This window comes from Leptomonas pyrrhocoris (genome assembly GCF_001293395.1).
Source record: "Leptomonas pyrrhocoris isolate H10 chromosome Unknown, whole genome shotgun sequence".
Lineage (NCBI taxonomy): Eukaryota > Euglenozoa > Kinetoplastea > Trypanosomatida > Trypanosomatidae > Leptomonas > Leptomonas pyrrhocoris.
Window position 1 is genome coordinate 243,732 of NW_015438385.1, and position 15,599 is coordinate 259,330.

Genomic DNA, 15,599 nt, shown 5'->3' on the forward strand with positions numbered 1-15,599 from the left:
TGGGAGGCTTCTTTCTCGCCCAACGCGCAGCGTATACGGAGCCAGAAAGCAAACAAAAAAAGGGTGCCGCGTGGCGGAGATGCACCCCCAATCCGTTGACTTCCGTAAAAGAAAATAACCATAAAAAAGAAGAAGAAGAGAGAAGAGATGATGACGAAGCGTGCACTACGGAGCGCGTCCGCTTCTCTTCGGGCGTCGGATGTAATCAACAAAAACAGACGCACCAGGAAAGAAGAAGATGCACCGGGTAGTAACACCCACACACACACGCGCGCACTCACGGCCGACGGCCCCCAAAAAGGCAACTTCCTTCACCCGTCCGCTACATCTTCGCCAGAAACCCGCCGTGCACGTAGAGCATGTGCCCGTTGCCGAAGTCTGACGCGGCAGAGGCGAGGAACACCGCCGCACCGGCCAGGTCATGCGGCTGGCCACAGCGACCAGCGGGGGTACGCTGAGACAGCCACGTGCGACAGCCCTCATTCTTCAGGAACTCGGCCAGAATAGCCGTATCAAACCAGCCGGGGCCGATGCCGTTCACCTGGATGTTGTAGCGGGCCAGTTCCACGCACATGCCTTTTGTGAGCATCTTCACCGCACCTTTCGTGGCAGCGTACGGCGTAATGTTGTCGCGACCGAGTTCACTCTGCATAGAACAGACGTTGATGATCTTGCCTCGCTGGCGCTCCTTCATGTGCTGGCCCACCGCCTGTGACACAAGAAAGACCGAATTCTCGTTGACCGACACCAACGTGTCCCAGTCAGCCTCTGGGAACTCTAGAAAAGGATGCCGGCGCTGCATCCCGGCGTTGTTGACGAGGATGTCGATGGGGCCCACCTCCTCCTCAATGCGGGCGATTCCGCGGCGCACCTCTTCGGCGTTGCTGACATCAAAGGCCACCGCCACGGCATCAATGTGCTTCTCCGCGCGCAGCTGGGCGACCACCTCGTCGCACTTTTTGGCCTCCCGCCCGTTCACGACGAGTTTGGCGCCGTGCTCGGCGAGACCGGTGGCGATGGCGAGTCCGAGGCCTTGCGTCGAGCCGGTGACGAGGGCCACCTTGCCGGACAAGTCAAAGAGAGAAGTCATCGGTGCAGTGCGTGTCTTGGCGGAGTAGAAGAGACTGTGAAGAAGAGGAGGGGGGGGGGGGAAGAGAAAGAAAGAGATACAAGCGACAGGAGGAGTGCGCGAGCACTTGCAAGGAGTCAACTGATAGTGGAGGTAATCGGCAACACGCTTCGTTGCAGTTTGATGTCCCCTCAAAAAGGCACAGAAGTCGTTGCCTGCTCGTCCTCTGACCGTAGTGAGGAGGCACGATTCGATCTCCGATCTTCTCTTCTCTACCAGTTTTATCGGTGGCGAGTGCGCAGTGGCCACCGGCACCGGTCTCCACGCGAGAAGGTAGACGCTTTGCGAAGGAAAAGAAAAAGATGCGAAAGGAAAGAAAAGAACCGCAACTTGGAGATCCGCAGCAACAACCAAACCACCTTAAAAACGTCGACGTCGCAACTCCCATGGACTGCAACTCAGAGGCAATAAACGCAAATTCTAAAAAGAAGTTGGAATGTACAGAAGAAGAAAAAAGACATGACATTGAATGAAACAGTACACGCTGTGTTGCCTTCAAACGCACACCAAAGTACGCAGCACGGAGGAGACGGAAAAAGAGAACAGCGCGACATAACAGACGCCCGGCTTCGCATTGCGGAATAGAAAACACATGAAACAATGCGTAAAATTGGAGGACACAAAACTCCCCCATGCGAAGGTGTGTTTTCAGTTAGCGGGTTAGTTATACTTTGGTTTGTAAATGAAAAGAAAAAGAGATTCGACCTCGCGTCGTGGAAGTCAGAAGACCGTGCACCGTTGACCACGTTGACCGAAGCAACATAAGAAAAAAGAAGAAGATTGGTGAACCCATCAGCGGTGCACCAACGGGAAAGGAGTAGACACATTGTTTTGAAATATGAGGAAATGCCGCTTTTGTTCTTACTTGAAGAGTGCGCGCGTACGTCACACGCGGCGTGCAAAGTGGAGATGCAGTACGTAACCAACGATCGGCGCCCACGAGTAAAACCAAAAAAAAAGGTGCCATCGTTGTACGAAGAACCAAACAGGAAAACGAAGAGTGATTTTTTTCCTCCTCCTGCTACGCAAAGAGGTGTGCGACCCGAAGCAACAACGTATCCACATAACACAGGCGCAGTACGCAGCAAAGGAAAACAGGAAAGAGGCCAAATAACCCCGACAGCAAGCACTTCTGCTTATTGCATCCGATCAAGGATCCATACAATGAACGCGGCAGACAACAGAATTGAGACAAAGAGAGTTGGCACATGCAAGGCCCGCCACACGCACCGTCACGACAAAGGCGCGCAGAGCTTAAAAACAAAAAGGACTGAATACACCCCCAAGATGGGTAGCAGATCGCTATCGGAGGAATTGAAAAAAGAAAAACGGATGCAACGTAGCAGTGAGAAGGAGAGCTGAGTAGAAAACAACGCTCTCACATCTCAGGAAAACAAAATGAGAGGAAATATAAAAATAAAAGGCGCGGAGACGCAGCCACAAAAGGCAGCCCTCGCCATACCCTTTCCTTTCCTCAACGCGACGGAGTCAAAGAAGCGCCGGGTCGGAGGTAGAGTTCTCTAGTGTTTCCGCACCGTAAAAGTCCGGCACGTCGTCCACCACGTTCGTCATGGAAGACTTGCTCAAAATGGACGCCGCCGGCATCAGCGCGGGGAGCTCAACTCCGCCCTCCAGCGGCACCAGCACAGCCTCATTGTGCACGTCCGGCGCTGCCGGAGCTGCCACCGCCTCCGTAAACCGAATTTGGCTGAAGCGACGTTTTAAAGCGCTGTTCTCCACCGGGTTGTCGAGAGGGATGTAGTCGCCTTCGCGGGTCTTCCTTCGGCGTGGGGCGTCAGGACGGGGCCGCTGCGCACGCGTGCTCATGTACGTCCCCTCCTCTGTCGCTACCGTCTTGCGGTACTCCTTGATGGCGCGCTTCTCCTCCGGGTTGAGGGGGACGTACTCCTTGTCCTTCCACTGCAGAAACGACGCCGCCGCCCGCCGGGCGCGTTCTTGCGGGTCGGACTCGACCGAGAAGACGTCCTCGCTGCCGAAGCTGTTCAAACTGCCGGATTGATTGGAGCTGCTGCTGGAGCTGGTAGTGGAGGACTTCTCCGACGAAGAACGGGAAGAGGACGTGGAGTCAGAGGCGGACGTGGAGTCAGAGGCGGACGTGGAGTCAGAGGCGGACGTCCCATCGTGGGTTGGGCTGCCACTGTAGCCACCGTCGCTATCGTCGTCACCGCTACTCACCGTGGTGTAGGAGGTGCTCTTGCAGTCCAGGAGAGGGTTGCGGCGTGGTTGGGCCGGCACGCGCTGGGACGGCTTCCGAGCTGCCGGGATGGTGTCCTTTAGGTATCCTAAGCAGCTGCCCATCGCGGAAAGAACTAAGCGACTCTAAAAATCGTCGTTTGAGCGGTGGTCTCGCCTCCTCTCTTTTCCTTGGTTGTTGATGTTCGGGGCGGGAGTGGAGAGGCTGCTCCGTGGACTCCCAAGGGTAGCTTCAACACAAACACACACAGGAAGCGAGACCCTGGTTTGTTTTTGCTTCCTTTCTTTCCGCAAAGGTCGGTGGTCTCCAGCCGCGATGAAAAGACTGAGGGTACAACGTGAATCAAATCGTAGTGCTCGATGGCGGCCACAATGGAAGTTGCTTTGATGTGTGGGCACGCACAGATACATCTTTAATCCCTCAGAAAGAAAGGGTGATCGTCGTCGTCACGCGGGAACTGCAGGCCACCCACACACGCACACGCGCTTTCTGCTGCTCAGCGAATACAGCAGGCACGAGGAGAGAAAATGCTGAGAAGCGAGATAAGGAGAGAAAAGGGCGAATACAAGGAAAGAAAACAAGTAAGACGCATCGACAGGAGAGAGGGCGGTGCGACACAATCTGCAGCCGTGCGCTCTCACCAAGTGAGCGGACGCACCCGATTTATAGCGACCATGAAGTGAGAAGGCCGCGCTGCCACTTAGAACTCTCCGGCTCCCAATAGCACAGCTACATGAGCTAGCACCCTTGTCAGCTAGTAATTAAAAACCATATAATCACTATGATAGCTGTCATCAGAAAAAGAAGTGCAGCACGCGAACGAAGGAAAAGGGGTTTATTGGCGCACGCAGCGCCGCCGTCTTTTCCCTCCTTTCGTCTCATCATTCATCGTCCAATGGGAGAGCAAACCCACGACCGAAAAAAAGCAAACGGAAACAGTACTACGGACAGCTGCGGTGCAACAGAGTTCCGTCATGCGTGAGATTTGTGGCGCACGTCAGACAGGCCGTGGTGGTGGCTGAGCGACACACCTGGCGCAGAGCCCCCCATTAGGATGCTAGAGGAAGACAAACCCAACGTAGAGCTGCTTGTGGCACCGGACTTGCCTGCGGACAGCTTCGTCAGTTGCTGCTCAGGCCAATTCACGTAGCCGTCCTTTTCTGCATCTGTGGGGAAGCGCTTCCATGGACAGAATGTCTCGGGCGACGCTCGTCTCGCTGGCGCACCCATCCCGTTGTGCGCCTCTACTGCCGCATTTCCCCTCATTCTGGTTCCACGAGCTTTCTTTTCGCTCTCTCTCGCCGGTGACGAGGACGGACTATCCACTGTGCCGGAGAGCTCCTTCTCGGGTGCCTCGTAGGGAAAGGAAACGAAACACCGACGTGCGCCGCCACGGTTGCCGCCTGGTTCACGCAGATTCATTCCAGTGCACGGAGGTTGCGGCTTTCCGGCTGACAACGGAGAGACGGGGGCGGCCGGACTCGCCTCCATGAGCCGTGATGACACTTTCATGATGCGTGTGGCGTGACCTCCTCGGCGTGAAAAGGAGTCTGAGTTTGTTGGTGGCAACGAGAGACGAAGAGCTTCTGCGCGCTGCCGAGGCTTGTGTTGTCGGGGTTGGTTCTCCTGCGGTGGGGCGTCCGCCGTTCCCGCCACGTTGTTGCGCCTCCATGCCTGCGTCGACGGGGGCGATGCACCGCGTGCCGACAACGTCGCTACGGGCGAGTGCCGCCGTGCGGTCTGCGGTGGCACCCTGCCCATCGTGTGAAATCGCTCCGCCACGGGGACCAGCGGAAACGCTTGCATGGCCGCCTCTCGCAGATTTACTGGCTGCGGCCTGTTGGCGGTGTGGCTTGGGCTGGCGGCTGCGTAGGGGCGGGGGATCGCATCGACGTAGCCGTTTTGATGCTGTGTTTGATGGGCCTCCGCGAGGGGTTCCCTGTTGACCGTCGACAAGCCGTTCTCACAGTGCGGCGCCTTCACAGACGCGTTGTCGTGCGGAGTGTGTGTGATACCTACAGTGCAGCTGCTGCTGCTCAAGGAGAGTGTTTTACCCCGTCGCAGCTGCCCACTACTACCCGCAGTCTCAGTAGGAGACACGCTGGCACCGCTCCCGCTCGTATTCTCCGTGTAGTTGTAGAAGGAGGCGACCGCAGTGGCGGCGAGAGGGATGCCGCGTGACGGGCTAATGCTGCGGTGCAGCCCGCTCGTAGGCTTCTTCAGCTTCTTCGAATTCTTCTGGTCTTCCTTTTGAGCGGGCGAAGACTTTTTTTGAGGGCCGTCCGCCGACGGCGCTGCGTTGTTGTACGTGCCCGCGTCGTCACGTTGACGCTGTGGGGAGAGAGCCGACTTCTCCGATGCCGCGTGTGGCCTTGGCGGAGAGGGCTTGGGTCCCAGGTGGGTTCGGACTCCCCGCAGCGTAATCGCAAGTTCGTCCGCGCTGCCCTCCGCCGTCTCTACCATGCGCGTCAGCGACGTCGCCGTGCCGCTTCCCTCGGAGCTCGAGTCGAGCAGCAGCCATGACGAGGGAGACGCACTCACCCTTGCTAACAGTGGGAACTTCTGCGACGGAGGAGGGGAGGACGACAGCGGTGGGGTGGCTTGTTGCAACGAAGCGTCGGTTTTAACGTCCTTAACGTCGCCCCGGCGCGGCGTGTCCGTTCGCTGCTGCAACGCAGGCCACTGCGTATTAGAAGGCCTTGCCGTGCCTGGTGGAACAGCAGAGCGGCACTGCACCTCCACGGCCCGTACAGGAAGCGTTGTCTCTGTGGGCAGCACCGGCTTGTGTTTTGTTCCTCGCAATTGCAGCGCGAGGGCGACCGAGGGCGGCACCTCGATGTCCACTGTGCCGTCGCTGGAATGCGACGACTGGGCCATGAAGTTGTCTTCAAAAACACCTTTCGGACTGCTCTTCTTCTTCTTTGGCCCAGCTGGACAGGAAGAGACCTCGAGTGGCGTCTTCGGTTGTGCAGCCGAGACAGCCGCGGTGCCCCTCACAATCGGAGGACGCGAAAGGGCAAGACGCCCATCGCCACTCCACCGGTCACCGGCAGATACGACAGGAGAGGTGATGCGCCTGGGAGCTGTCGGTGCGGTGCGGCAGGGCGGGTCGGCTGATTCCGAAAGCGCCTTCACCCTCGCCTCTGCTTCTCCAGCTGTATCGTCGACACTCGTCGATGCGGGAGAACGGCGCAGAGGTGCGAAGGCCGGCAGCGCTCCTGCTGCTTTGGGGACACCAGAGGAAGGCAACAGACGAGGAGCACTCGCCGCAGCGAACAAGGGCTCTTCGGCGAGTGTTCCGGGGGCTGGAAGAAGAGCACTGGGGCTGGGGCTCGTTTGGATGCTCTTCAACGTACTAGACGGCTTCCAGTCGAGCAGGTACCCCGTACTGTGCTCCTGCAGAATAAGGGTTCCGTGAGCCGTCGTCATCGCTGCATCGTCCGCCGTGGTCTTTTGAGCAGCCGGAGGAAGGAGGCCACTGCTGCCGGGCTGGCCTAGCTGACGCAGCGCACCCATCGTGAAGTTGAAGTCGCCGTGAAAGATAAGGGTGGTGCTCACATCCGAAAGAGAGGCGTCGTGCGCACCACTGGCGGAGCGCCCACTGGGCAGGTGCTCCCGTGAAGTCAGCGCATCCTTCTGCGCTTCGTTTTCAACGGAATCGTGCTCGGCGGCCGGAGAAGGAGAAGAGAAAATGGGCAGCACGCTCCCATCTTCATCCGATGCGGCGGGCTCTAATTCATAGAGGGCAGACGGAGACGGTGTGTGTGCTACAGGAAAGGTCCTCGTTTTGCGGCTTTCGTAAGAGCTTCGCCAGTACTCCTCCGCCACCGTCAGCGACGCTTCCCAGTCGGCGTAGGAGTCGGTACACCGAGAGGGCGGCGAGACACGAGAGGAGAAAGAGTAGAGGGGCACATTGGCGTCTGACGTTTTAGACGTGAGAGCTTCGGTGGAGCCCGTGCCAGCGCCGTCGTCGTCGTCGTCGTCTGCAGCCCAGTCCGAGGCGGTCTCGAAGAGATCAGGCGGCGGGGAGGTACCTCGCCTCACGCTCACGGGCTCGTACGCCCACTCTAGCGTCCAAAAATCGTCCTTCATGGTGCCTCGTGCGTCTCTATCACTTGTCCAGTTCCTTGATGAGACCCCCCCCCTCCTCCTCAAAAAAGAATCAGCGAGGTGATTAACTGTGATGCTGTTGAAGCTGAGTGTGAATCCCAAACGTCGTCGAGTAGAACGCAAGATGATACACAGGAAAGAAAGGGGATTAAATATAACAGTTAAATAATGAAAATATCAACAGCAACGCTAAAGGCGAGATGGAGGCGTGTGCATTTGAAGGAAAGAAGATGGATGCCACACACACACACATACACACCTGAGGAAGCTACCCAAGAAAACGGGCAAAGGAACGCAGAAAAGAAGTAAGATAGAATGAGCAATACGTTTGTGTTTAATAGTAAGCAAAAAACCTCCCACTCAGTGGAATCCGAATGATAAGCAAGTAAAGGAAAAGAATGAGATTAACGAAAAAATAACAATCATAAAGTAATAACAGGACAGTAATGATACGCGCACTACGCAAACGAGCAGAGAGGCGCTACACCGCCGTGGGAGTCAACGACAGCTATATATATATATAAACAGCGTTTTAGGTGAAGTGAGACAAAAATCAAGAACAGAAAAAAAAGGTATTAAATGAAAGCAGCCGCGCCGTTGGGCTTCGGGTGGAGAGAGGGAGGAGAAAGGGAAATCCCAATGCAGATGTAAATTGGCTTTGGTGACTTGACATGGCCATAGCCGCCACACAATGTTTTGCTCAGCGTGCGTGGAAACCGCTGATTTATTATTATTATTAATTGTTAGCAGAGACGTGCGAGAACGGCGTTGGAGGGAAAGAGAGATGAGACACGCGAGATGACCAATTCTTGATGCGTCACGTACGTGAAGTGGGTGAGCTGAGGCGGCAACCAAGAAGACAGAGGCAGGCGCGACGACTCGAGTTGGCGCATGCAACAGAAGGTCGCAACCCGAAGATGAAAAAGAAAAATAAAAAAGCTTGTGAGCCTGAAAAACGTGGAATTCACTCCGAGCAGACCTTCACGTCTAGATTGTGAAAGTGACTATCGGTATGTATTTTGTTTCCTTGTTTTGAAGCGCTAGGTGACGCACACCAACGCCCGTGTGCCACATAAACACCATCCTTGCCGCGACAGTGCAACGAAGTACAAACACAAATAAAGAGCGTACAGTTAAATTAAGAGAGGGAGAAGTCTACATATATATATTAACAAGAACATAACACGGTTGCTACCAGCGGCGTGCACTCTCTCCCCCCCCCCCAAAAAAAAAGAAGAAGGAATCCACCCCACGCTTCTCAGCGGCGACTTGGCAGGGAAACACGCATTAAAGCGAATGAAAAATAAAAATCTACGGTGCGTATGCGGTGTCACGCAAAGGGCGTAACGGAACACATAAATGGCAACGGAAGACAAACACACACTCCAAACCATCATCAAGCCACGGAGAAATGGGCTCTTGACGTGACATGAGAAGGGAAGAATAACCGTACCGTTAACGCCTGCATTACGCAAATCGCGTGCTGCAGGACAGAAAGAAAAAAAAGAAACTTTTGAACACATCCAGAGTGACACGCGGCAATATAACCCCAATCGCCTGTGCAGCCTTACATGCACGCGCAGCAGGACTTGCCCTTCTCTTTCTTCTTCTTGTCTTCTTTGTCCGCGTCCTTTGCCTTGTCGTCCTTCTTCTTTGCAGCCGCTTCTTCCGGCTTCTTCTTGTCGGCGGGCTCGGACGAAGCCGGCTTCTGCTCGGCCTTCGGCTTTTCGTCGGCCTTGGGAGCCTCCTCCACCTTCGGCTTCTTGCGGTCGCCCTCCTCCGGGGCGGAGACGATGGCCTCGCCGGTGCCCGGGATCTTCGCCATAAAGGTGCCCGCGTTCACCGCCTCGTAGTCGAAGCCCTTCTCTTTCAGGAAGGCCTCCGTCGCCCCCTTCAGCTTCTGGGCCCCGGGAGCGGAGTGGTGGCCGGCGCCGGGGATCACCTCGAACTCCGTCACGGTGCCCTCGGGCTTCGCCTCCAGCTTCGCCACGCGCTCCTTCAGCATCTCCATCGCCTCATCCTCGTGCAGGCCGTGCATGTCGAAGTACTCCTCCCCTTTGCCTTTGTCCTCGTTGTTGAACTTCGCGATGGCGGCGGCGGCCTCGCGGTGGCGGGCCTGCATCTCCTCCCCGGCCTTCTTGCCCTCCTTCACGAGTTTATTCGCCCCTTCGTGGTCGCCACCCTCGCGCTTTTTCGTGGCCTCGTCGTACAGCTTCGACCGCTTGTCGCCCAGCGCGTTGGCCTCCGCTCGCAGCCTCGACCCCTCCGGTCCTTCGTAGTCGGGGTTCTCTTGGTTCTCGACGATCTTGTTCACCTCCGCCACGGTCGCCGCGAGCTGAGCGTCGTCGTCCGCCGTGATCTTCACCTGCGGGCCCTCCTTGAGGATCTCCACCTTGGCGCCGGTGCGCTCCTGAATGTCCTTGATGGTGGCCCCGCCCTTGCCGACCACGTGGCCGATTTGGACGGTGGTGATGTCGATGCACTGCTCCGGCATGATGTGGGTGTGCGTGTGTGTGGGGCTTATGGAAGGAGAGCAAAGGAACAATGAAAGCGTAAAATAATAATGATAAAAGAAGGCTCTAATTCAATGACGCAGGAGAATGCCAAAGGTGGGTAATGCTAGCACTAGTTGAAAATATAGCTGTTTGGTTTTCTCATTGAAGAAGTGAGAAGGATAACGGAAGAGAGGGGAAAGGTGAGAGGAGGCAGCGTCGTAGGGAGGTCGATGACCGAGGCGGGGGGGGGGGTCCACAAGACCGCCAAAGTGCGTTGTGCGATGCCTGTAACGGAGTAAGCAGCTTCGACATGCTCCTCCACCAATAGGCGACGCTGATGTACCGGAAGCCACGCCGTCGCACGAACACCAGCAAATACTACAGTTCACATTTTACACATCAACAACGAAGAGAGGATAAGAAACAAAAACAGAGCCATTCATCAACGGGCCAGAAAGGAAAAAACAAGAAGAAGGCGGAAGCACAGGTATAAGAAGCGAGATATGATCAACAGACGTGTCGTGGAAGTGGTAAAGCGGCGTGAAATGCGGAAGTCAATGTGAGAGAAAAATCCTCCTCCCTCGAAAGGCGCAGCAAGAGAAGCAGAAACATCAGGCGAAGAGAGAGGGAGAGGGCCCACACCGACTCTCAAGTTCAGCGAACAACAGCAGGTACAACAAAAACGAATGCCGCGCCAGTTCCTTAAGCGTTGGGCAGGTGAGGAAAGAGAAAACAACTCCACAGGCGCTTAGCTGAGTGACGCTAATAGCCGTAGAAGTCTTTGTTCTTGCCTCCCACGTACTCCGGCTCCTCCTCGTCGTCGTGATCCGGCGTGCTGATGTAGGTCGGGCTCTCGACTTCCCACCCCGCTATCCCCGCCCCTCCCACCGCCCGCAAAAGACCGTCATCGCCGCGGTACGGGTTACTCTCGCCGTACTCGACCACCAACACCAGCACCTTCTTCCTCTTGTTGTAGAGGATGTAGTGCCGCGAGTAGACGGTGCTGTCCGCCAACGGGTCGCAGGAGGGGCAGCGGAACTCGTAGTACTCGCACCCGCCCGCCGCGTTGTCGACCACCTCGTCAACTGTGGGCCAGAAGCGCTGCACCGCCGGGCCGCACTGCTCCGGCAGCGAGTCGAGCGTGTTCTGCACCTCCGTCTTGAGCTGCGGCTCCGTGTAGCAGACGAAGTCATCCTCCTGCAGCACCGAGAAGTCGTAGCCGTCGCTCTCGTAGACGGTGTTCAGTGCCGTGACGAAGTACACCAGCCGCTCATCCAACGCCTCGGGGTCAACCGGGGTGTAGCCGCCGACCTCCCCTCCGCTGCCCCCGCCGAGCACCAGCGGCGGCAGCGGCTGCGGTACAGCGAAGCCGTCGAAGGAGGCGACGCCCGGCGAGGGGCTGATGGGCGGCGTCATTTGCACATTGTTTTGATAGCTGGCGATGCTGTTGGCGATTTGCTTCTCCTCTTTCGTGTGTCGGCACGTGTACGCCTCCAGCCGCACCGTGATGCGGCAGCCCTGCGCCTCCACGCCTAAAAGGAGGGAGTTGAGGGTGCTAAAGCTGTCGATGGGGATGAACTTCATGCTCTCTTGGGTGTGCGTTGAGGAAGGCCCGCACAGCTGGGTGCGATCGGACGCAGGCGGCTCGGGTGCAAGCGCAGCGGCAGGGTGTTAAACAGTACAGATACAGTTTACAGATAATTATGTTGAAGACGTTTTTGATGGCGCGTCCACGTTGGTATTTTACAAATCATAAATTCCAGAAAAGATAGCGCCATCCACAAAAGGACTGCACAGAGGCGTTTGCCGGATGCACGTCAAACGGCAATCGAGTTGTAGCTGCCCACGGGTTTGAGTTGGCACGACACCGCGTGAAAGATAATATCTGGTGCACGTGTGGGAACGTGCGGATTCTACGGAATTTGCGGAAAAGCCAGGAGGAGAGAAGGCCGAAGGTGTGCGTACAGGAGTGAAAAGAAGAAAAGATAGAATTTCCAGTAAAGCTGCTAGCGTCGTGTTTGGCCGATGCACCAGCCTCCGTAGGCGGCGCAGGAGGTGCGCTTCACGGTGCCGGCGTTCGTTTCAATAAACTCCATTAAGAGAGAGAAAGAAAAAAGGGAAGAGCTTCCGGGAGGGGGGGGGGGAGGTACGTTGCATGGCAAGAAGCACCGGAGGCGCATTTTCCTTCACGCCGTACTGATGGCAGCACTCTTGCAAATCGATAACCGTTGCTGATGTAGAAAACAGTCTTTGACGGTATGAACGCAAAGGCGATTCCCCCCAGAAAAGGACCAGACAGAAAACAGTTGGAGAGCATCGCTGCCTGCATGACGCCCCGGTTTCAAATAAGAAAAGTGGAAGACAATTTTGCGTACGGCTTTTCTCTTCTTTTGAGCTTCTCTACTGTAGGCTCGAGAACACATCATGTAGAGAAAGAGAAGCGCCTCACTAACGTGCTCTTCACGCAGTAGGCATTCACCGCAACGATCTCTTCCAGTGCTACAGCACAGTAGGCAACACACACACACACACACAGACACAACAAACTCAAAGACCAGGACAGTGTCGCCCTCCAACAGCGCACGGGACAACTTCTTCCATGTATGCAGTCGTGACAAAGAAAACAAACAAAAAATGGCACTTCTATTCACGGTAGTGTTACGGTAAACAACAGTCTATTGTGGCCACAGGTCCAGTGCGATAAAGAGAAGGTTATTGTTGTTTCTCAATTCTTCTTCGACATCGCCCAAAATGCCGTCGTCGCACCACCTTTCTCTCCGTTCTATACAAACCCCCCAAAAGTAAAATACAGTTGTTGTCTTACCTCTTCCTCTTCTTGCCACCAGCGCTCTGTGCCTTAGCGGCCTTTGTCACCGCGGCCGCCACCCTCTTCTTCTTTCCCGGCGGTGCTGCAATTTGCTCTATCTTCTTGAGCGCTAGTCGATTGAGGTTTGGCAGCGGAATCGAGCGGGAGACGCCGGACTTGCGAGGCGACGCAGCAGCCGCAGCAGAAGACGGCGACTTCTTTCCATGCGCACCGCCGCGACCGCCGGCCACCGCCTTTGCAGGTCGTGCCGCCTTCGTTGTCTTCCTCTTGCCCTTGGATAGCTTGGCGGCATGAAAGGCTTTCGCATGCGCAGGGGCCGTGTGGCGGCCCTTCCCTTTGGCCTTCTTGGGGGACGGAGAGTCTGCCCCAACCGCCGTCGCAGCAACGCGGCTCTTTGCGTTTTCTATCGTAGCCGTCGTGGCGGCATCTTTAAGTCGTTGTGACGCACGCCGGCCTTTCCTTCTACCGGTCTTGACCGCCGTGGAGGACTCCTGCAGCGAGCCGCCTTCCGCGGTCTCTCCCCCCGCCGCCACCTCGCCTGCTGATGCCTCGTGTCCGGCTAGCGAGTTCGTCCTTCGACCTGCGCTAACTCCCTCTGCGGACGCTGCATTCCACGGCGCTCGCACCGCGCCGTTGTACCGCGAGCCCGATGCGCCGCGTTGTGCGTGAAAGCGCTGCTGTGCGTGACCGGTGGGCATCTCCGGCATCTGCCCCTCCCGCGCCATCTCCATCGTGCACTCCTTCACGCGGTCCAGAAAAGCTTCGAAGCGGGTACAGCCGCGGGTGAGCTGGTACTTCATCTCCTCCCTCACCGCGGCGTTGTAGTTGGCGGCTTCCTCGTAGAAGCGCTTGCGACCGGCCGGCATGGACTTGTAGTTTTTGTGGAGCGCCAGCACGTACATTTTATCCTGCCCATCGTGTCCGGCAGCGTTGGGAAGGTGGTTGCTGTTGGCGCTGCTGCCGCCCCCGCTGAGTCGCTGCTGCCGCGCTAGCTGCTGCTCCTTGATGTAGACATCCACCCCGGTCGCAGGCAGGGCCGGCTGCATCTCCGTCGGCAGCAGCGTCCACGGCGCCTCCATCAGCTCGAAGAGCTCCTTAATGCGCTGCGTCTGCCGTGTCTGCACGCTTTGGCGCCGCGTCGTGACGGAGGAGTGGCGACGCTGCAGAGCGGCGATTTCGGCATCGATGTGGTTCAAGAGAAAGCGGTAGGCGTCGGCGGACTTGGCGGCGGTGGGCGACGAGCTCGCCGCTGCGCCGTCCCCCACGTCGCTGGCTGTGTGCTGTTGCTCTTCGTGGGTACTCTCCATGTGACCGGCGCTGGTCCCCGCCATCGTCTCTGCGGTGTGACTACCGTGAGGGGTCCGTGCTGTCTTCCCGAGAGAGCCCTGGGCAGGGTCGATGTGTGCTGCCTCTTCGTCCGTTCCTCCGACGGTTGCGGAGGGTGGTGAATGCGGCCGCCGTGTGATGGACATCACCCGCCGTGCGGACCCAGCGGCGGAGCGCTGCTCCTGCGGCGCCTCACTCCTACGCTCTCCCACTCCCCCCTGAGCACCGGCTGGCGGAAGGTCGTACTTTCGCTCCAGGCGTGAGAGCATCTCCTGCGCACTCATGTTGCGGCTACTGCCGTGCGCAGCGGCACTCGTGTGCAGCGGGCGGCCCAGCGGCTCAATAGGAATGTCATCCATTAGGTCGAGCGACTCCGACCCGTCAAGATCGTCCGTGTCTCCACTTCGATAGCCGGGAGAGGCGGAGGCGGTCGCGGTGGGGGTTGGGAGCGGCCGGCTTGCTGTGCGACCCGCTCTGGACATGACGGGACGCACCGACTTGCGCTCCAGCCATCGACTCAGCGTATGCCGTAGCATCGTTGCACCTTCTATACAAAGGGGTGGAAAACCACAGAAAGCGTACAGAAGGCAGGAAGAGAAATGAAAGAAAACAAAAGAGAGATCGTACACGTCTATGGGATAGCGCTGAAGAACATCCAAACTGGTAGTCGACGAGGCAATTTCCTTCTTGTTGTTTATTTGCGAAAGAAAGACCCCAGTGAACTTTCAAGAACGCTTCAACAGGTGATGGCGGCAGAACACTTTTCTCCGCCCTCGTGTGGGCGCAGGCTAAACGGATGGAGGCGTGTCTTGTGCGCAACGCGTGGCACGCATGTGTTTCTTCGGGGCCCCTCACAAAGCTGTGCGCCGTTGCTCGAGAAGGGGAGAACGAGAGAGGAAACAAAAGTGAGACGTTCGTGCCCGATGTGGGAAGCGCCAAAGAGACACGAAAGGTAATAAGAAAAAGGAGTTCGCGGTACACAGGAAGGTTTTCTTGCGCAGCGGACTTTCATTGGTCAGAGACGAGAACAGAAGACTCAACGCACACGTACCCACACGTAGAAGCATCCCTTCAAGGGGTAGAGAGAAAGCGGCTGAGGAGCGGAAGCCAGCGGTGCAGCGCCTCGCTCCGACTGAAAACCGTTCGTTGCGTTCGCAGCCTCAAGAACAGCGGGCACGCGGTGATGTGGGCCACTGTGAAGGGAGCCGATCCGGCGCAGTCCCGCAGGCTCTTTTTCACGTCCAGAATTTATTATTATTACGAAGGAGACCGAGCTTCAACGAATTAATCATGCATTGGAACGAACGCGACCACTGGAAGTGCTTCCAGAAAACAGAGTTTCTCCCTCGCACCCGCAACTGTGGGGCCCTGATGACCATCCATCAAAGCACGAACAGACACAAATCCAATCGTGTCCCATTAAATATATTTATATTAGGGGGAGGGAGTGAGAGGGATTAAAGCATCAATGCAAAAGAGAAAGATAAGACTACAAAT

At 56.8% G+C, this 15,599-nt stretch overlaps 6 protein-coding genes across 11 annotated transcripts; all 6 read right to left on the bottom strand.

The window, feature by feature from the left end:
- Positions 1-322: 322 nt before the first annotated feature.
- Positions 323-1,125, bottom strand: ABB37_09178 (putative mitochondrial NAD or NADP dependent oxidoreductase; the record flags this gene model as incomplete). Its single annotated transcript, XM_015808505.1, has 1 exon — positions 323-1,125. The coding sequence occupies exon 1, from the start codon at positions 1,088-1,090 to the stop codon at positions 323-325; it is 768 nt and encodes a 255-aa protein (XP_015652958.1). The 5' UTR covers positions 1,091-1,125.
- A 1,492-nt stretch (positions 1,126-2,617) lies between these two features.
- ABB37_09179 (hypothetical protein) lies at positions 2,618-3,875 on the bottom strand (the record flags this gene model as incomplete). The annotated part of the gene is made up of 1 exon (XM_015808506.1): positions 2,618-3,875. Exon 1 carries the CDS (start codon positions 3,446-3,448, stop codon positions 2,618-2,620), a length of 831 nt encoding a protein of 276 aa, XP_015652959.1. The 5' UTR covers positions 3,449-3,875.
- A 441-nt stretch (positions 3,876-4,316) lies between these two features.
- On the bottom strand, positions 4,317-8,174 carry ABB37_09180 (hypothetical protein; the record flags this gene model as incomplete). The annotated part of the gene is made up of 1 exon (XM_015808507.1): positions 4,317-8,174. The coding sequence occupies exon 1, from the start codon at positions 7,434-7,436 to the stop codon at positions 4,317-4,319; it is 3,120 nt and encodes a 1,039-aa protein (XP_015652960.1). The 5' UTR covers positions 7,437-8,174.
- Positions 8,175-9,021: 847 nt separating this feature from the next.
- ABB37_09181 (putative mitochondrial hypothetical protein) lies at positions 9,022-10,108 on the bottom strand (the record flags this gene model as incomplete). 3 transcript variants are annotated; one of them, XM_015808510.1, is made up of 1 exon in its annotated part: positions 9,022-10,108. In XM_015808510.1, the coding sequence occupies exon 1, from the start codon at positions 9,946-9,948 to the stop codon at positions 9,022-9,024; it is 927 nt and encodes a 308-aa protein (XP_015652963.1). In that variant the 5' UTR covers positions 9,949-10,108. The 3 variants fall into 3 exon arrangements, with proteins under 3 accessions (XP_015652963.1, XP_015652962.1, XP_015652961.1); XM_015808509.1 differs by having other exon boundaries at positions 9,022-10,096; XM_015808508.1 differs by having other exon boundaries at positions 9,022-10,074.
- A 603-nt stretch (positions 10,109-10,711) lies between these two features.
- On the bottom strand, positions 10,712-12,074 carry ABB37_09182 (hypothetical protein; the record flags this gene model as incomplete). 3 transcript variants are annotated; one of them, XM_015808513.1, is made up of 1 exon in its annotated part: positions 10,712-12,074. In XM_015808513.1, the coding sequence occupies exon 1, from the start codon at positions 11,531-11,533 to the stop codon at positions 10,712-10,714; it is 822 nt and encodes a 273-aa protein (XP_015652966.1). In that variant the 5' UTR covers positions 11,534-12,074. The 3 variants fall into 3 exon arrangements, with proteins under 3 accessions (XP_015652966.1, XP_015652965.1, XP_015652964.1); XM_015808512.1 differs by having other exon boundaries at positions 10,712-12,010; XM_015808511.1 differs by having other exon boundaries at positions 10,712-11,863.
- Positions 12,075-12,769: 695 nt separating this feature from the next.
- ABB37_09183 (hypothetical protein) lies at positions 12,770-14,975 on the bottom strand (the record flags this gene model as incomplete). 2 transcript variants are annotated; one of them, XM_015808515.1, is made up of 1 exon in its annotated part: positions 12,770-14,975. In XM_015808515.1, exon 1 carries the CDS (start codon positions 14,636-14,638, stop codon positions 12,770-12,772), a length of 1,869 nt encoding a protein of 622 aa, XP_015652968.1. In that variant the 5' UTR covers positions 14,639-14,975. The 2 variants fall into 2 exon arrangements, with proteins under 2 accessions (XP_015652968.1, XP_015652967.1); XM_015808514.1 differs by having other exon boundaries at positions 12,770-14,962.
- Positions 14,976-15,599: the final 624 nt, after the last annotated feature.